This window comes from Calliopsis andreniformis, chromosome 8 (assembly GCF_051401765.1).
Source record: "Calliopsis andreniformis isolate RMS-2024a chromosome 8, iyCalAndr_principal, whole genome shotgun sequence".
NCBI lineage: Eukaryota > Metazoa > Arthropoda > Insecta > Hymenoptera > Andrenidae > Calliopsis > Calliopsis andreniformis.
Genome location: NC_135069.1, coordinates 11840139 through 11861968, shown reverse-complemented (window position 1 = coordinate 11861968; position 21830 = coordinate 11840139). Strand labels below are relative to the sequence as shown.

The following is a 21830-nucleotide window of genomic DNA, read 5'->3' as shown; positions in this document are numbered from 1 at the left end:
TCGCGTGCTAATGAAAACCAAGTTAATTGAGCATCGTTTTGAACGATTGTGTAAATCTCGGTATTGTTGACGTCTTTGTGATTTCAGTGACAACATAGTGTTTTATTTGACGACAATGTGAAAAAACAGTGAAGCTTGAAGGGGGGTAAGAGTTCGGCGAACGGAATGGCCGAAAACTCTTGCAAGCAATGTCAAACATGCGGCGACAAATTTCGCAGAAAAATGTACTAAACCAACAAAGAATTTTGGCCAAGATTTATCATTGAAACCAGTGCCAATGAGTGTGAATATATGGCGGCGCGAGTACTTTTATTAAGTATTTTGTTTACAGAGATGCTAAAGCCCGTTTGTGCCGCAGGTACATATCCCGTCTTCTATTTAATTTGTTTATAGTATATTCATTAAGGTGGCACATTGGTCCATGCATTAACGATTATTTTCTCATCTCTAGTTTTCGTGTCATTTTAAAACTTTCTTTTATTTATGATATACATTATTAAATATAATTATGTATTTAACCAAAACCGAAAATATTAGATACACATGATATATTGGTTTTCATTTATTCAGTGTATTACTTCCTCAAAATTTGGTTAATTTAATTATGATATTCAATTTATCTATATATTTCCAAGAAAATTTCAAAACAACTTGGCTTGTATTTTTCAAATTCAGTAAATAGTAGCAAATTTAGGGAAATATGACTTCAAAATATTCTCAGTGGATAAGTAATATTATTCTCCAAATTTTGGCAAATGTACATACCAGAAGCTAATAGTTGCTTAATATGCTATTGTTTATGATTCGTTAGAGAAAACCAATATTTTTATAGTACTACTATTTTATAGCATTTTTATAACATTAGAATGTTAGAAAGATTGCATTTTGATAATTTGTTACAAGTTAGGATATTAGGATTTTATCTATCAATAATATAACTAAAATTTTGAGAAATTAGATGATATTGCAAACAAGTTACTGTTCTTTAAATAATGTGTAATAATTTTCTATTAAATGTTAAAGATATTGTGTGTACATTGATCAAGCAGTCCACGTTATCTACATGTGTAATTTATTCGATACAAATATCATTGTTATATTTGAGCAATTCAAAGCATTAAAAGCGATTAACTCCACTTTTTGAATGTTTTAAAATATTAATATAGAAGTGCTTGATTCTTGCTTAAAATTTTATATTTAGAATGAATATAAATATTTTTGTTATGTGCTGTTAATCAATTTGATAAATGAGCAGTTCATTTTTACATTTATTTAACTATATAAACTTGACATACATTTACTGCATTCTTTGTAAGAATCTATTTATTAACATGGTTGTTTGGTTAGCACATTAAAATATAAATTATCTTGTTCTATTATATTAGTATATTCTCTCAAAAAAAAACTTTAAATAATATGTGGCTCACAATAAAGTGGTATAAGAGAAAGAATACTGATTCTAAAGAAAAACATAAAAATTAAATTTGTTCACAATTTACTTCAATTTAAAATTTAGGTTTCTTAAAAGCAAAGTGCATTTCTTTAAATAACCTCATTTTATGTTTATGACATATTTTTGTATATAAAGTCACTACCCTTATACTTACATATCTGGTTGCAAGACATCTTGTACATGTATTGCCAATTGATTTACTTCGACCATGCATTAAGTTGATGTATAAATTCATGCCATGTCACTTTTCCCCTTTTGTTCAAACATTAATCTATTAAGGTCCAAAGTTACATATATACAATGTTGTTGAAAAATATAAATATTTACATCCTATGCATTTTATATCTTATACATTATTTTGCAGAGACAAAAAACATTTTATAATAAAGGATACTTCATATATAGACATCTAAATGAGAAAGATCCATAAAAAAAGTCTATGACTTACAAATATATCGGTGTCTTCTAGTGTTATAAATACTTAAATTTAAAAAATGTTCAAAATGTAGAATCTAGATCAGAAACGAGAAATAGTAACTTGAAGAATATATAAACAGAATTCAATAATATAAATTTACTAAAATAAATGGCAAGTGAAATATTGAATTTATGCAGATTTGAGTTTATTGGATTCAAAATATATTTTCTTGTTTTTACTTGTAATAATTATAACGTATATGTAATAATACTAATAACATATTTCAATTAATAGCAACAATTTCACAATGAAAAATGGGAAAAGTGATGTGGTACAAACTTATGTATCAACCTAGTAGTCTAACAAATTGCAAAACATTGAAACATAGAAGACTATGCCTAAGACTAGATAATTGTAAATATTTATAGTGGTATATAATGGATTAGAATTGAAAACTTAAGCTCATAAGAGTATTAGTTCTGTTTATTTTATTCATGTTCTTAGGAAGACTGCAACATTTGATAAACAATTAAATTTGATTGAACAAAGCCATAAAATAAGTTGAAACACATGCAAGGTAAAATTGGTATTGTTTTACCTAGAAATGTAAGGTTTTATCATTGAGCAGTATTGGTTTCGATAAACGATACATTTTTAGTGTTCAGCTAAAATTGTATAAGTTTGATATATATGGTTTATTACATCAAATACGAAATAAGTATATTAGTATTTTATGAAATAAGATACATGAAATTTTTATACAGATATCGTACATATGTAGTAAAATATTTTTCAAAGTTAGGTGAATCATTTTATACGTGATATTTAATTACAAATGGGAAGAAATGTAAGGTGTGATTCTAAACACCAAAATAATTAAATTATTAATAATAATGATATTCTTGATATTCTTCTCATTCACCTTTGTACATGATAAAGGAATTCTACAATATTTTACCTGGACAGTAATTATGATAAGTGACTGTCTGCAGTCTGCTCTGTCATGACCTAACATTGATGATGTTTAATTTGCCAAGTTTGCACATTAAATTTTCCACTTGTAGCTGAATACTTTGTGTAGTACTTTGCACTATTATCTTGTGATTTCATACATGCAATAAACTTATATAAAGCAATAAGCATTTTTCTGGAATCAATTTATATATTTTTAAAAGAAAATCAAGAAACAAAAATAATTTCTGGAAATAAAGAAAGATGAGTTTATAGTAGGAGTATACTATAATAATAATAACATTGTTTGGAAAATAAACATAGGAAAATTAAATATAGATAATATATTAAATATGGATATAATAAAACATAGCTTCAAATAAATTTATTTATATTTAATATACATTAGTGATCTTACACATAAAAATAATACATATGAAGTATCCAGGGCAATAAGGACATAAGCCACATATTAACAAAAATTGAGATATTTATATAGAAACATGTTCCAAAATTATCACAAATCACTTAACAAGAATTGTTAAAAAATAATGAAAATTAACGACACTATACTTAAAAGTTCTTGTTTCCTCAATCTAAATTTTTACATTATTTTGAGTTAACAATGTCCTAAGCCACACAATCTAACGTGGTGGATAAGCAAGAAGCTACCTCTACACAGGAATTGTATAAAAATGTGTTATATAGCATAAGTTTAATCAATCTTTACCTGATTTTAGGATTCAATGAAAATGTTTGAAGTTCAATGTAACTTATGTCATTATTGCCTGGAATACTTTATATAGTACATATAATAAAATACAAAAATATATATATGTATATTTCAGGTGTTAAAGAAATTGGAGCTGGTTTACATAATAAAAATGTTTCAAAACCTGAAAATTTCACTATTAATTTAACCAAAGGTTCTGACATAACATTGGAAATTCAACCTAGTGGTCATGTGATATTAGGAAAGAAAGGAATTACACTTAGCTGTATAACTGGATCGAATCAAAATGTCTCTTGGTTACACAATGGGGTACCAGCACCACCATGTGGTATTGTACGTTGTACTCTCCTACGAAATGGCTCTCTTCACTTACATAAGGTAATTAAGGATATCAGTTAATTAATATTTGAATGAGACAAGATAGATACACATTAATATAATTTGTTTTATTTTTATACATTACAGATGGTGCAGAAGCTTAAAGAAAAAAACAATACTACAGTTAATTTTAGGGGATATATGAAAGATGAATACCGTTGTGTAACACAGACTAATTTAGGACTTTTACGATCGTCTCCTACATTTATACAAATTGCAGGTAAGTGTTACTCAAGATTATTATTAATTCTTGTATGACCAATATTTCTCTAAATAGTTGTATCTTGTGACTGAATTCACATGGACCTAGACATGGCTATTCTAGAGTTAACCATATGAATATTAAAGGCAGTTATTGACAATTGTACAGGTGTCAACTAGTATTACATATTAGGTAAACAAGAAAGATCTGTTGCTCTTCAAATTATAGCAAGATCAATTATATTTTTTGAATAAAATAATTTTCCTTCCTAATTCACATTGAATTACCCTTCTCCAATGAGAAGATTATTTACAAATTTTATTTGTATAAAACTCAGAATTTTTATGGTAATATAAGCAACTTTAAAAGCAACAGAACTTTCTTGGTACTTAATATTTATCCTGTTTTATAATATAATGTGTTTTATCAAATATTATTGAGTTTCCTTTATTATAATATAGAATAATCTACTTATAAGGGAAAATTCTGAATGAGTGTTCCAACTTTTAAGTAAATGTTGGTATTATGAGAAGCCTTAGTAATAGTAATATTATATGCAAAATATTAGTTGCTAATAAACTACATAACATGGAAAAGTAAGATACAGGGATTACATCTTCTGTTTGTATGCTGTTAACAGGTTGATAGTTGAATGGTGGTATAATGCTATAGAGCCATAGTACTATAATTCTACAGTTCTATAGTTCTAGTATCATAACAGAACTGTGTTATGCTCAAAAAAAGCTCAAACAAAATCTCGTTATTCTTAATGTTAGTCTTATTTTGATATCTAAAATTATTCCTTAAATTTTCACTCACATTTAGCTGATACCTATGCAATGCGAATGAAATATTTTATAGCTATCTATAGAGAACATTGCAATTTTAACCCTTATATTGTTTTTTATCTATAGATGTTTTGATAATCAATGTGGACTATGAGTTAAGCACTTGAAAAAAGTAGGACTATAGAAATTCTATACATTGTGTTTGTAAGGTATAAGAACTGCTATTGTCAATGGGTTAAACAAGTTACAGTTATACTATTTATATTAATTAATGATGTAGCTAGTATTAATATAAAAAGGAAAAATATATTTAACAGTGACAAAAGTGAAATCAAATTATGACATAATTATGAAAATAAAACTACAATACCACTGTTCAAAATATTATGTAATAATTTTTTATTAGTAGTAGCTCCCTAATGGGAATATGTGCTTATTAATGTTTGAGGATAATCTCATATAACTGCCTTAAAAATTAATTAAATTAATTTCGCGTGTAATGATTAAGTTTCAAGACTATGTTTATACATTGTAGAACTTGCCCACGTGTTTAAAGAATCACCTGAAAATATAACTGTACAAGAGGGTGAAGTAGCAAGATTATCTTGCTTTGTAGATAGTGTTCCTTTTCCTCCTAATATTACATGGCAACATAATGGAAAAATACTGTTGTCAAACCAGAATAACTCAAAGTAAGAAAAAAATCATATATAATATTCTATATTATGTAATATATTTATAATAATTAATATCTTTTACAGTAGTAGATATTTTATGGTACCACCTGGTGTTCTGTACATAAAAGCAACAAAATTATCAGATACTGGTTCATATAGGTATGTATAAGTACAATTATATGTATGCAAGTGTAATCGCAATTAATCTACTTCTGTGCATAGAAGATTTGTGATAGATTATATAAAACAAAACAAAATCGCAAACATAAAATAAAATCCATTATCTGTTTCTTTAGATGCATAGTAAACAATGAATTTCTTAAAAAAACTAAGAAAAGTAAGGAAGCAAAATTGACTGTTACTTCTCGATCAGAGGGTAATAGATCACATACACTATCATCGTTGTTTCCACAAGTTTCACACAGCCATTGGTTACTAAATGGAACAAATCTTAGTTTAGCATGTGCTGCATCTGGATATCCATCTCCACTTGTGACATGGACATTTATTCCTCGTTATACTGGTAAATTACATTTATGCATTTATATATTTTAATTGTACAATTTTGGTACAAATATGAATTTAATATTTTATAACTTATTTGTAGATAATGATATTGTTGCACAACCTCGCATTTTGCTTAATTCTAGTACTGGTATTAGTATATTGTCATTAATAAATGTAAATGTATCTGATACCGGGATTTATCTATGTTCTGCGAAAAACTTTCTTACAAATAATTTGGAAACTCAGGTTTGTTAATGAATCATATGATTAAGTAAAACTAGCTAATAGTAACTTTAATTACGTTTCGTGAAAATTTCTCTAGAATGTAACGGTGGATGTATTAGTACCACCATCATTTGTAAAAACACCTGCAAATCAAATATGCCCAAATGGAAGAACTGCTAGGTTTGAGTGTCAAGCACAAGGATTACCTACACCTAAAATATATTGGTTGAAAGATTCATTGAATATTACAATTAATGGTAATGTCTTCTCTTTAGTATTATTTATAATTATATGTTCACATTTGGTGAAACTTTTGTTATTTTATTGTATTAATCTTTTGTGTAAATCATTTGTAGGGCGTAAAACGACATATATAAAAGAATATAATAAAATGGAACTGGCGATATCAGCAACGGTTCCCTCTGATTCTGGTATATATCAGTGTGTTGCTGTAAATTCAGCCGGAGAAATTTGGGCTGCTGGTCGGCTTCAAGTAAATACATCTCGTAATAGTCCTGCTGCACCTACCTCTCTAAAATGTCATGCTTTGTCACCAGTTAAAATTTTTATTTCTTGGGAACCACCAAAGTCTCTACCACATACCAGTATTACAGCTTATACCGTCCATTATAGTCCCGTAGGTAAGATAATTCTTAGAAAATTTGAATTTAATAAGACTATTGACAAAAATTAAGGACTGTGCTTCGCTCAAGAGATGATCTCCGGGACAGTACAGGGACAAGAGGAGATTCTTGATTTAGATTGTGTGTGTAGCTATCGTAGCGAATCGTATGTGGAAGCTGAAAGTATATGTAAGACTGGGCGTGTCCTTTTCCAATTTGACCAATTAGGCCTGCATACCTTTCAGGGATTATCTCTTGAGCGGAGCACAGTGCTACACCTGTATAATATTATCATTACTATTGTTATTATTATATTATAAAGAAGGAGGTAAAGAAGAAGTTTCTCCCCCTGAACCGGGTAATTCTACGTCAGTAGAAGTGACAAAGCTTCTTGAACCATTTACAAATTATTCTTTTTATATACGGGTGTGGAACAATCATGGTGCTAGTGATCAGTCAGCTACCATTGTCTGTTCTACAGCTCCAAGTGGTACGTTATTTTTAATATATTTTATTCTACGGATAAGAAGAGTAATTTAAAAAAATTCTTATTCAGTTCCTAAAGGTGCACCAAAAATAAATGTGAATATACTTAGTAGTACAAAATTAAATGTATCGTGGGAACCACTAACTAAAAGAGAGTCTCGTGGTATCGTGGTACAATACAAACTACAATGCAGGAGACATCAACATCCATCTTCTCGTGTTCTTCATTTTCCTGCTAATATAGAATCTTATATACTTTCTGGTATGCATGGAATTTTTCTATTATAAAATTTGCTAACTTTAATCTTGTATTTAGTAACATCACTTCAAATAGAAATTGGAGTGATTCTCATATTGAGACATCGCTTTTTTTTCACTATTTCTTTGAATCGGCTTGAACAATTGAGCCACTGTAACTACTTGCCTTGGTCAGTTTTAGCAATAAACATAGTCTTTATTATGAGCCAAAAAAATAAAATTTTTATTTTCATTTTTCTCAATAGAATATAGAGATATTTAATAAATTAGTGAAATCTTTTAAATCAAAATCAGTAAAAATGGTATAAAGTAAACTGTTTTTAGGATCGTTAATATTTAACTAGTACTGTACAAGTCGTAAAAGAAGATGAATTTATCTAATTGTAAATTTAATGAATAACCTCATAGGGGAAGATTTCATTTCTAAATTTAGAGTATCATCTGTAACTCAACTGAAATTATTTTTACTATTTTGTAAGTTAAAAGAAAATCATTCCTTTTGTGTCTGCCTATTCGTACAAATAAGTTTTTAAAAACCAGTTATGTTTAATACAATTAAATTTATTATTTTTGTCATTTATAGCATAGTAATAATAAGATTTCTTATAAAGTTTGAGTACCTTTTCTGATTGCCCAATTCTAAAGCTTTTCTTAAAAAATATTACATTTCTTTTTAACGAGAAAACATAATAAAATTGTTAAAGTTAAATTTATTGAAAATAATTTCGATAAATATTTTGAAGAAAAACCAACAATCTCTTTTTAAAAAATTGGATACGAGAGATATGTGTAGTTAATTTGAAGGCGATACTTTTGAATTCATGTATAAAATCCTTCCTTATAATTCTTTAGATAAATTAATTTTTTGTACGGTTTGTATAAGAAGTATAATGATAAAATATTAAGAAAGCGCGATAGAGAAAAGTAGTCAACAATCCAAAAAATAATCTGATTTATACCGTCTTTTGATTCATTTTAATTTTACTTGCATTCACTATCTGATCATTTCCTTTTAAATGGAAGAAGATACAGTTCAATGTTTTTCGTATTAAGATATGAATTTTGGTTTTGAATTTAATTTATTTGGACAGATATTATTGTAATTTTAGAATACAGTAGAGATTCAAGTCCGAAGTTCATTTACTCATTTCTATAACTCATGTCATTATACTGAAATTTTATCACACTTTTCTTCTTACAATGTCTCAAGCTTTGCTTACATTAATACAGGTTTCTGTGTTAATTTGGCTCTTTTAAAATGAAAAATATTAGAAACTGTTTTTGAAATAGTGCTTTGTCTGAATACTGCTCACAGACCAAGATATGAATGTATTATGCCTAAGAAAAAAGAACAAGTAATGAGATGAAAAGAAGATTTACTCTTTTATTTACGCTTATTACTTCAATTTTTATTTATGATATTTAATTGTTATTTAAATATATTCTAAGAAATAGTACAGTAACTGCAAAGTGAGTATTTAATATATTAGTTTAATAAACATTTAACAAATTGTAATTATATATTTTATAGATTTAATACCTGGAGCACAATATGATATAAGAGTATTGGCAAGGACAAAACAAGGTTGGCCTAATGTGAGTGAATCACAATTAGAATGGACCACTGTAATTATGCCATCTGCAGAGTCAGTTGTTATAAAAAATATTGTAGATATACAAATATTAGTTGTGAATACTTCAGTTGCAAAGGTTAGTACAAATTTATATTGAAACTATATTGCTGTAATATTATATCAAATTTTATGTATTAGGTGAAATGGAAAATAAATTTTAAAGAATCTAACAAAATTGAATCTGAATTTGATCTTTGGCAAATTTATTGTGAAAATCAAAATGGACAGAAATTAGTAACTAAGTTTTTACCCAAGAACGTAACTGAATATATATTTACTGATCTTGGTAAGTTTTATTTATAGCAAATGTAATATCTTACTTTTACATTTGAATACATTACATATTGATATATTAATATTCTCACACAATTAAAAAATAACTGATATGTTTTTTGTGTAGCTGTAAATATTTCTTATACAGTGGGTTTATGTATGATAAATTCCGGTAAAACAAAGGGTTGTTTGACTAAGCAAATAGAAACTGTACAACCTGATGCAAGTAAGCGTACAGTAATTAAAAATATTATCATAGCATGTACATAATAATTAGTAATTAATATATTTATTTGTTAATCAGATAATATACCAATGGCCCTAGAAGCAATTCCCGTTTCAGCCACTTCTATAAATGTAACTTGGTCATTAAGTGATGTACATGAGGTGGATTCTTTTGAATTATGTTATCATGCAATTCATGTAACAAATTTAAATGGTCCTAAATGTTTTATATTGTATGTATGAAATTTTACTTTCATTAACGCTTTACTATCTTAGATAGAAATAATTTGAATGTATATTTCACAGAAACGATACAAAGGCAAGCATTGATAAACTTAAACCATTTACATTATATCAATTTAAAGTTAGAGCTATTGGAAATAATATAAATCAGAGCACTTTTTATAGTGAATCTATAGAATGTTATACAAATGAAGATAGTAAGTAGATAAATACATTACATTTTTCTAAACTATAGGTATGTGAAATAATGAAAACTAAATTAAATAATTTTAGTTCCAAGCAGAGTAGAAGAAGTACAATGGTTTTTAATAAATAATACGAAAGTACGAATTGCATGGAAGGAACCAAGTAATATAAATGGTATAATACAAAACTATTTTGTTATATATACTATGCATTTAAAGGATTCAACTACAACGTGGAAAAACGTAACGGTAGCTGGTAATAAAACATCAACAATTTTACCTGGTTTAGCACCAGGAAAAAGATATTTTGTCATGGTGCAAGCTATGACAAAAGCTGGTTATGGGAAACCATCAGATCCCATAATTATTATTACTGGTGGCAGTCCAAAACCACCTACCTCGCCAAACGAACATAAGCCATCACAAAATATGAAACCTGATCAAAGTCTTGGTAAGTGATAGAATTTTAAATAATTTAATTTAATAATTAATACTAGAACTACCACGGTTAACGTATATCTATTTTTAACGTACAAAAGTTATAAGATATTGAAAAATCTTGTATTTTTTTCTTTATTCATCAATTCTTTAGGTTTGTTTAGCATTGACTAGTAGCAAAAAATAACGTTTTTAAAGAATAATCGTACCAGTCAGTTTGATTGCTCTAGCATTTTGACTGTTCTAGTATTAAGTAATTGTATGTAGATATAAAATTGTTTCTACAATTATAATATTTTAAATTTTAATTGTACATGTCACTAGGTGTAATTGTTGGCGTGAGCATAAGTATTGGATTCATTACAATTTGTCTCTGTAGTATGTATTGTCGGAAGAAATGTGACAATGGACGTATTTTAAGAAAAAATACACGATCTTCAAAAGGACGTGTATCAGTAAGAAACGGAAACAGATGTTGTATAGATCAGTCCTCTACATCAATAAGTCAGCAAACAAATACTAGAGTAATACCTAATGAAATTGAGCTTTCTGTTCTTTGTTCATCATCTCCAGTTACAACTAATCCACATGTGGATACAAAAGTACGTAAATATCAACATTTAATTGTATTTAAATTTACAATTTTTTAAAAAGATATTGTTACAGGGTGGAAAATCTAATGGAATACCTGAATCTTGTGCAAAAGAGCCGTTATTATCAACGTGGGAGGTAAATGGAGAACCTAAAGATATTCAAATAACAAAAAATTCGCAGGTACGAATAATATTCAGTTTAAATACAGTAATCCCTTTTTATAAGTTTACATCATCTTTCGATATTGAACTTACACAACTGGATTTCTACGGCTAATCAAAAAAACTTTACGTGTAGGTCTCTAACTACAATAAGCAAAACTGTAATTATAGCTGTAGATTTCAAGCTAATTTCGTAAAAAATACGTGTAAAGTTTGAAAAAATTACGTAACTCAGTATATTCGAGTAAAAGAGTGCTTCATTCAATAATGATCGTGGTATAGTGGCGAACATGACAGAAGACTCAGTTTTTTGTTCTGCATTCGTATCTTGATGCGGTAACGTTTTCTTCAGTAAGATAATTGCTTTAAGTGTTACAATTATAAAAATGTAGATTATTTTATACAATTTTTCTTTGCAAAGTATTTTTTTATTATTATTAACAAAATAGTTTGATGACGAAACTGCAAATATATAATAAGTAGTACAACTTTATTCTGCACGTATACATATAACTATATGTTGCAAAACACGGCTGGTTACGTGAACAGTTGTAATTATGTATATCTAGGCGAAAATTGATTTCATTAACATTAGGAAAATGTCCCTTTTGTTGATCAACTTGGCAAACCGTGCGAATTTGACCATATCCTCATGCGTCGGTGCTTGTACTAATTAATAAACATATTTTTACAGCATCGTTCCAACTCGTAAGGGTTTAGTTTTGATTAATTATTTCCGAGCAGTTTGATAATTTTCTGGTAAAATTATTGTAGGACCAGATACAGAAAAATGCAATCACGGTTCAAAACGGGCAAAATATATCTTATTGACAAAACCAAGCGAACGATAAAACAAACAACACTTTACGTGTTGTATAAAGGCACGCAATAAGAACGCAGTTCCCCTATCAGAGATAATTCGTTTCGGGTTTCCAAATATCACTGCTTGCTTTTGTAACCGATTTAAAACTTCAGCTGTTTCTGTTGACCGCGTCGCGTAAAGCCAGACAAATATAAATTTATAGTTTTTCCGAGTCAAAGGAACTGGTCCCAAATGATCAATGTGATATGTTTGAAGAGGACAGTCACCCGTATCAATAACATGAAGAAGACCCTCTTGCTTCCCTTGTTTCTTATTCGCCAATATGCATTCAACACAATTTTGAATAATCTTTTCAGTTTTCGCAAACATATTGGGAAACCAGTATTCTTTCTTTAAAAGAAGTATTGTTTTACCTGCTGAAAAATTTCCCTTTCCATGCGTTCGTCGTATGATTTGTGACTGCATGCTCGTAGGCACCATCAAGCAAGCTTCATGATCCACTTCCTTAAATAGAAGACCACTCCTAACGACGTATCCATCGCTACGCCTCTCTTCACATGCAGAAAATACTTTGTCCAACGACGAATTTTCACGCTGTGCTTTCCTTAACCGCGCTATTAATCCTTCCTCTTCACGGTCAATAACGAAGCAATCGGATAGAGGCTGCCGACTAAGTGCATCCACATGCGACATACTCTTCCCTGATCGATGCTCTATTGTATATTGGAACTCTTCAAGCAAAAGAGCCCATCTCGCCACTCGCACACTTAAATCTTTTTTCTTCAAAGTTAAAGCAAAAGCCTTACAGTCCGTGACGATTTTGAACGATATACCTAACAAATAGACTCTAAACTTTTTCACCGCTTTTGCAATAGCCAATGCTTCTAATTCGTAACTCGGATATTTAGATTCCGCTGCATTCGTGTTTCGACTCGCATAATATATTGGATGTAAAGCACCATCCTCCGTATTACGCTGTAACAAAACCGATCCATAACCAACACTTGAAGCATCCGTATGCAACTCCGTTTCCGCACCAACTCGATACAACCGCAACACAGGTTTTTTGCATAATATCGCCTTTAATCGGTCAAATGCACACAACTCTTTCTCACCGAATCGAAATTCATTATTCGCTTTCAAAAGATCGCTTAACGGTCGTGCTATAACGGAATAGTTATAAATAAATTTTCTGAAATATCCAGCTAAGCCTAAAAAACTCTGTAACTGCTTACTCGTTCGAGGTTTCGGAAAATTTATTACTGCTGCAGTTTTCTTTTCCGATGGCCGCACATTTCCATCCTCAATAATATGACCTAAAAACTCTACACGCTTTTGCGAAAAAGAACATTTTTTCTAGTTAATTATCAATCCAGTCTGAGACGCTACTTCTAATACTTCCTTTAAATTTTCCAAAGCGCTTTCGTAATTTGATGACGGCACTATAAGATCATGCATATAAGACAAGACTACTTTTTGAGTTGTTAAATCTTTAAATATTCTATTTATAAATCGTTGGAAAATAGCCGAGGAATTGCATAAACCAAATAGAACCTTCAAAAATTCATACTGACCATCTAGAGTAATAAATGACGTATATTTCCGGCTATTTGGATCAACTGATACATGGAAAAATCGATTTTTCAGGTCTAAAGTGCTAAATATTTTTGCTTCCTGTAATAAGTTTAACGGATCGTCTATAAGAAGTAAAGGATACCTATCTTTTATGATCTTTGCATTAAGTTATTTATGATCTACACATAACCTCTTTGACACGTCTTTCTTATTAACTAAGCAACAAGACTAGCATAGTCAGATAAAGATGGTTGCACCACACCATCACGCATCCATTCTTGTACCTGTTTTGCCACTATCTCTCTCTCTACCACCGACAATCGTCTTGCCCGCTGATACACAGGTTCATCATCTTTAAGAATTATGTTCATTTTTATATCTATATCACGCGTTTTCTGCGGACGATACAATTCAACTAAATTTTCTACCGCATCGCGATACTTTCCACGCTATTCAACTCGTACACACAGTCTATATTCAAAAGCTCGCGTTCATCAGAAGCATATTTCAAAATTGGCTCCTTGATAGATATTTGACCATCAATGCTTCCACACCATTCAAAAAGTCTGCACCTATTATTAAGTCATGCGATGTTAACAAATCAGGAATGACATTAATTTTAATTTCATGCACTCCATCATCTACTGTTAAATTGGTTATAAATTCGCCCAACGTTTTATAATTGCTAGATCCTACGCCACGGAACGTAATCGTTTTCTTAAACAATTGAGGTGCACCCACCTCTACATACTTACTAGCACGCATCAAGCACAAATCTGACCCCGTATCAATCAACACTCTGACACAATGTCCATCAATCTTTACATTCTTACAATATTTACCTCTGAAAATCTGGGCAACACTACTAAAGTCTTTGGAGTCTTTGACCGCCACTGCCACTATCTTCTTCAATGGACAATTCAGCAAAATGTGACCAAACTCACGACACTCAAAATACTTTCTTCCTTTGTCTCTGGTAGGACACTCGGCGAACACATAATCCTTTGCACCGCAACTATGACATCTTCGCAACGCTTCACTTCGATGAGACGCTCCTTCGTTGATCGGATCCTTTTTTCACACTTTCTTCTCCACCGCTCCCGTTCGCTGCTTCTCAAAATTTTCCGTGAATTTGGTTGACGGAAACAATTTTACCTTCTCAGACGCTGTTAGCAACGATGCTTTGTCACTAAATCGCTGAATACATGCTTGATTTCGTAAAACCGGATCAGGGATACCATCGATAACATAATCTATTACTTCGTCATCCTCGATAGAAACACGGTTCGCCAAAATCACCTTTTCGTGGAAGTATTCACTAAACAGTTCATCCTTTTTCCATATACGCTGTTCTTCTTCTCGTCGCTTTATTTGGTTGGTGATTGAACATCGTCCGCAACTCATCAAAAAATTCATTAAGCGACATTCGAATGAACTTTGGTCTCGAATGAAACCGCTCAAGGGCTTTCCCTTTCAAACGTGAACCAACTAGAATTCGGCTCTCAGCTTTCGACAGCTTATAGAACGTTCTTAACATGGTAATTTACTTTTCCCATTGTTCATAGCGATTAGCATCACCATCAAAATGATTTGCTAAATCCGCAAACGCTTTGATGTTCATCCTTTCTCGCAAATTTTGATGTTCGTTGCTCTCTACACTAAAATTTTGCATTCGTTGCGACATTTCGATTTCGATTTCACGACGCTGAAGTTCCATTTCTCTCTTCAAAAGTTCATTGGCTCTCCTATAAAGCCGACATCTTCGCCGTTTGCATCACTATCAAATGCTTCCTCCACTGAGACCGCGATACATGCACCCTTTGGATCCGCTGCTGCTAATCATAATACAAGTTCAGGTTTTGTGCCTGACGTTGGTAAACCAAGTTTCTTCAACTCCTCCTTAAGACGCATAACAGAAAGATTCTGGTAACTTTCCATTTTCACAAACACGACACAGACGACTTGAAATCAACGCAACCCTCTCTAATCTCAACGCTATGACTACAACTTTCGATAATTCTACTCGAATCCCGGCTGAGCCTCCAATTTTGTAGGATCAGATACAGAAAAATGCAATGACGATTCAAAACGGGCAAAATGTATCTTATTGACAAAACCAAGCCAACGATAAAGCAAACAACAACCATTCGATCACACTCGCTTCGACTTCACTCCATGCCATACAGCTCACTCATCCCACATTATTACTTGTCAATAGAAGTATAAATCAGATCCAGGAAAACTTGAGTCTTCTATTATGTTTGTCACTGCTAACTAGAGTAGAGCTAGCGTATTCTACCTCCAGTCGCCGTCAGATGTGTAGGAGATAGGAGTTTGGGTCCTTAGCCAGGTTAAAAAGTTGAAACTCACCGTGAACTTTGACTACTATTTATTCAAGCACTGAGTATTCTCACGATCTCTAGCTCTGGTATTCTCACGATCTGTATCGCAAGACGAGCTACACCTAAGTGTGTCGAGCTGATCGTTTCTTCGACGATCAGCGGTTCTGCGAGGCAAAACGATGGGGGCCCAAGCCGAGTTATATAGAATTCGCCAACTTCGCGGAAAGTCACGAGGCTTAACATAACTGTGCATCGGAGCACGTTTAACTAACGCGAGCTATAACAAACGTTATACGTATTTTTCTCGAAATTAACTTGATTTTTACTATTATAATTGAATCAATAAGTTGAAAAGCAGTACAAGTTTAAAAACCACATTTTGAGATATCTGGACCCCAGAGTCACAGTGTATTAAATCCATTTGCTTTCTGTGTGACTTAATACATTTTGACTATAATACATAGGACCTAGATATAGTTTTGAGATTATTTGAAAATGGCTAAATTTGGACTGTTACTGTTTTTTGACTTGTCGATTCAATTACGGTTACCTTTATTAGTTATAGATTAATCGACTCTGCCGAGTTTCATTGAAATTGATAATAGCAATATGTAAAGCTTCCCTTGTAAGTGTATTTTGGTTACAGCAGAAACTTAATTATCCGAACTAATTGGGAGACATATGTGTTCAAATAAGAGAATTTTCGGATAATAAAACGCAGTTCCTTGATATTAATTTTCATTTATTTCAAAGAAAAAAAAGAACATAAATATATTTTTATAATAATAGCAATCACAAATAATAAATTTAAACCTAATTTAGTTTAGATTTATGGGTGCTAAAATTTCTTAACTGCTGCATCACACAAGTCTTTTAGTACACTTAATTAAATAGAATTATATTTCTTTTCTGCTTCGTACCATCTAAGCCTCATTTCTAAAGTCTCAAATACTTCAAAATTTTGGGATATATCATATATCGTCATGATCATTATATTAAAATTATCATTACATTGTAATGATATACAATCTAAACCAAATCGTTACCCCTTTCTACAGTAAATGGTGCCATGTATTAACTGTTTTACATTGAAATGTTTACTTATGAAACATGTTCGGATAATCGAGGTTCTACTATGTTCGCTAGTAAGAAGATAGATAACGTCATTTAATTATAAAAGAAGGTGGGGGGAACTGATTCAAGGATTCTAATTGTAAGTTTCTTACATTCATTAATTGCTATTATTATGTTCATAAAGAAAGAAGTATGTAATTTTTATACTCTTCAATACGATTTACCTTTGCAAAAAACTACTCTGAAGATAAGAAGTTGGATAAGTTTTCTCTAGACCATGTACATAAAAAATATGTACGTAAATACGAAATTCTTAATTATTGATTTCTGATTACACATAACTGTAATCTGTTTACTTTTATTGTATCTTGTTTATTTTTGGCATTAAGAGCGAACACGCCCTTAAACGTCAAAAAATAGGCAATGTTTTTAAAAATTTTTTTGTAGATAACTATCAAATAAAAAATTTACTCTTATTGGGATACTATAAATGTAAATCTAAATTTTATTTTTGAATTTTTTAAAAGTGAAAATATTACAAAATGGGATGCTGCTTGCTGTTCTCTTAAGATAAGACATTGGTCTGAAAAAGAAACTTCTGTTGATTTTTAAACTAGAAATTATTACCTACAATGTAACGTATAATTACTTTGATATTTCAATTATTTGACTTTTTATAAGTGACTACAGATAATTGTTTAGACTAAGAACCAGTGCTTTTTCCTTCAAACAGTAACTATTTTTAAAGTTATAAAATTTCGAAAAATCGTACTCTATGTTGTAGATAATACTTTTTAGTTTATGTATGAACAAAAGTTTTTTATTTCAGACCTCTCAGGTCTTGTATAAAGTGACAGTCAGCAGTTATTAGAGGTTTGTAATATTTTTATATTTAAAAAATTAAAAAATAAAATTAAAGCTTACATTTACATCTTCACAGAAAGACAAAACTTTTTATTTTGTATATATCTATGAAAAAAATTCTAAAACATGTAAGATGCTTCAGGTAAATTTATGGAACAAATTACACCCACCCTTTCATTTTGCAAGTTTATGAATTTGCCCTATCATTTGACTTATAGTGAGGGATTACTATCATGTAAATAACTAAAACAAATTAATATAATAAAATTGACATAATTCTTAAAATTCAGTGTAGAATAAAAAGCAGTGTTATCCTAAATAAACAAAAGCAGAAATCGGAACCAGAACAAGATTTAGAAGGCACACAACTCACGGTGGTCAGTTGTACCTTGGGCAGTAGTAGTAGCAGCTTAAATAACAACTCAGGATGTCCAGATGGAGATACATCCTTATCAAAATCTATGTGTATATCTATTCCAGCACTGGAACCAAATGGATGAAACCATTAGGAAATATGATGGAATGTTCGCATTTTCTTTGTAATGCTAATCCGTAACAGGTAGGAGGTAAAGGTTTTCATAATACTCCAGTTATTCAATTATCATGTACATGTATACATACACATATGAACGTATGTGTAAATTAAGAGCAACAAAAATGGAATTTGTACAGAAACAGAAGTAGTGCAGGTTTAATGTGTCAAAACTTGTAAATGGAGATCGTATTTGAACACTTCATCTATTATTATCTTGTAAATAAGTTTTATAAAGCGAATTAATTCCATTGACAACACAGTATCTTCACATTAACAATTTGAAAAAGAATTTTGAACGAATTCTATTTCATTTTATATTGAATGCAACTATGATAATAATAGATCATATAAATAATACATAGTATCGATTAAATAACTTGTTTATGTAAATATTGAATTAATATAAATGGAAATTGGGAAATGCACATGAAAATGTGGAAAATGTAGAGAATGAATCATTCAATGACGTGTAAGAACAAGATTAGTGATACTTTTTGTAAATAGAATAAATATTGTGTATATGTTTATAAAATATTAAGCCTCTGATAATAACGAAAAGTAAGTAATTACGCATTCCTGCACACTAAGGAAGACAAAATTATTAAGTGTCCAAGTACGGGTATGGCCTAATCTAATTCATGTTCGTTGCTTTTAGGGAGCAATAGTACTGATCATTCCAGGTTTTTAAGATTTCCGTTAATTAAATTTTAATTAAGAAAAGATTTTGGAAAAATAAATGTTTTTAGGTTTCAGTAAATTAAGAAACAATTAAATTTTATACATTTACATTATAATTTAGATTTTCACTGCAAGTACTATAACAAAGTACACATAAAATTTTAATCTTCAGCATATATCTATTAACGAATAGAATTCTGAAACAGGTATTTGGAAAGAAGCAAACATTCATATTTAACAATACCTTATTTATAATGTGGCGATTTTTATATTATACACCATTGAAACATTGAAAAAAGTAAACAGGAAAAAATAAGATTAGACTTTTCTTAAATGTACTATAGTCTATCACACATGTACAAAATATTTATAAAAAGCTAAATAGTTTTAAAAATTTATGTGACTAAAATACTGATTTAGTAATTTGACATAGATTTATTACATTCTATGTATTTTTTCCTGTTCGTGATGTCATTTTGTATGATAAAGATAGATGTTATGTTATACAAAACATTTAAAGTTAACTACATCATATATACAAAAGGGAAAAAGGAAAAGAATTACAAACATATTCCAGACTGGTGCATGTTACCATGACAGAAAACCCAACACAGTACCTGATAGAGTAAGCTATCTTTTAGAGTGAGACGTAGATATGTCATGTTATTATTGTACCTCCATTAATTGTTATTTATTACATTTTACATTCAGTACTATTTCAAATGGTCACATTACATTAAATTACGCAATAACGTAGTCACTACACAGTATAAAACATTATAAGGATAGAATTAATTCAATTTGTACATGCTGGAGACTGTATCACATATTTATTACATAAATTTCTACATCTTTATACAAATAATTTGTTAACCACATAATTTATAACTATTTCTAAAAAATAATTCTGTATGTGAGATATACGTTGCTATTAATACAGATTTTTTTATATAATGCATATTTTACAACTGTCCTTTTGTAAGTAAAAATCATAGTTTTCTTATTCTTTTCTATTGAAACTCAGTAACAATAGATTATTATATGCGAACTAGTTACAAACTTTGATAAAGGTTTATACAAACAATTAATTTAAAGGTATGTCTACATCCTGGATCAAATTGCGCAACCATCACTTTTTTACAACAAATATTACAAAAAAGTTGTGTGACAGGCTGCAGCTCTTTTGTGGCTTGTTCCCTGATATAGACGCATCTTTACATACTATGTGGAATTTATTACATATTTTGCAATCATATTTGCTAGAATCTCATTTCATGAAATACACAATAATTGTAATTGTTTATGACTGACATTTTTATAAATTTTGTTTGTTCCAAACACATTTCACAGATAGAAATACCTGTTGTGTGATTATTATTTAAATAATTTGTTTTTCATTTGTTATCATATTTAATACAATCTGTTACACTCTACGTTGCAAACGTATAGTAAAATACTTTTATATTTGTTAAAGGTATTTGTTACTCTTCTTAGAATTAAATGGAAAATAAGAATTGATATACATATAATATGTAGGTAACTTATACATACTTGAACACTCATGAGTTTATTTTCCTTTTGTAGTAAACTTCTAAAATATTTCTACATATTCTTTGCACTGTACCTATATCTTAAGTATGGAGCTTGTACAATTTTATAATATTGATGGCATTTGAAAAATGATAAAGAGGAATACACTAGTTATTAATTTATTAAAAAAAAGGAAAATAGGAAAAGAAAAATGACGTGCTCTTTTTTACTGTATACGAATTTTAATAATTGATTTTATAGATTTCTTAAAAACGTTAAGGTAGACTTATAAATTGTTTTAAATAATTCATTTTTAGCAACATAATTTATTACGTTTAAGTGCGATATTGTTTGAAGTGCTACTGATATAATTCTATCGAAAAATCTGTACTAAATTGAAAGTTAATAATGTTAAGTCAGTAAAATATTTCGTACATACTATAATTTTTACGATTAATTGTGTGAATGTGATAAGTGGTAGACATCGTAAGAAATAGAAGATAATAGAGTCGCCGTACTAGGTGTTACCTAAGTATTTCACTTGTTTACAAAAAATGAATTATAATTACAGTATTGAAGTACAAAGCAATAAATATGCTATCTTTAGACTTATACAAAAAATTATAAATATCATATTTAGAATGTAACGTTTTTTATGAAAGGAAACTGTTTGGAATTGAGGCTATTTTAATTGCAGATTATTGAAAAATATTTATTTGTCTCATACATTAGATTGACATAAAAAACTTATACTGTCAGAAAAAACATTCTATATGTTTTTCTGAAATATTTTCCCATTACTCTAAGTAATATGTTACTCTACAGTAATATATTACTCTAAGCAATATTTCAATTAAGCACTTAAGAAATAATCTACATGTAGCATTTTTCACTTGTGTGGAATTTAATTTCCTAATATTTTTATACAAATTTCGTAGCTTTATTAACGAATAAGAT

The 21830-nt window shown here is 29.7% G+C and overlaps 1 protein-coding gene across 3 annotated transcripts; it reads left to right on the top strand.

The window, feature by feature from the left end:
- Positions 1 to 5: 5 nt before the first annotated feature.
- LOC143182444 (protogenin B) lies at positions 6 to 20653 on the top strand. Of its 3 annotated transcripts, none has more exons than XM_076383429.1 (20): positions 6 to 358; positions 3671 to 3933; positions 4021 to 4153; positions 5459 to 5615; positions 5685 to 5759; positions 5897 to 6123; positions 6208 to 6353; positions 6430 to 6589; positions 6689 to 6973; positions 7278 to 7445; positions 7512 to 7703; positions 9231 to 9409; positions 9472 to 9619; positions 9734 to 9832; positions 9911 to 10064; positions 10138 to 10271; positions 10348 to 10710; positions 11022 to 11299; positions 11364 to 11471; positions 18421 to 20653. In XM_076383429.1, exons 1-20 carry the CDS (start codon positions 292 to 294, stop codon positions 18628 to 18630), a joined length of 3546 nt encoding a protein of 1181 aa, XP_076239544.1. In that variant the 5' UTR covers positions 6 to 291; the 3' UTR covers positions 18631 to 20653. The 3 variants fall into 3 exon arrangements, with proteins under 3 accessions (XP_076239544.1, XP_076239545.1, XP_076239546.1); XM_076383430.1 differs by lacking the exon at positions 18421 to 20653 and adding an exon at positions 16839 to 16874; XM_076383431.1 differs by lacking the exon at positions 7512 to 7703.
- The last annotated feature ends 1177 nt before the right edge of the window (positions 20654 to 21830 follow it).

What these genes read in the sequence shown, in the direction of transcription:
- LOC143182444 (XM_076383429.1), top strand. Translation starts at nt 292, where the DNA reads ATGGCGGCGCGAGTACTTTTATTAAGTATTTTGTTTACAGAGATGCTA. An exon ending in AAAGCCCGTTTGTGCCGCAG is followed by an intron (nt 359 to 3,670) that starts GTACATATCCCG and finishes TGTATATTTCAG; the next exon opens with GTGTTAAAGAAATTGGAGCT. An exon ending in ATGTTATACAAATGAAGATA is followed by an intron (nt 10,272 to 10,347) that starts GTAAGTAGATAA and finishes AAATAATTTTAG; the next exon opens with TTCCAAGCAGAGTAGAAGAA.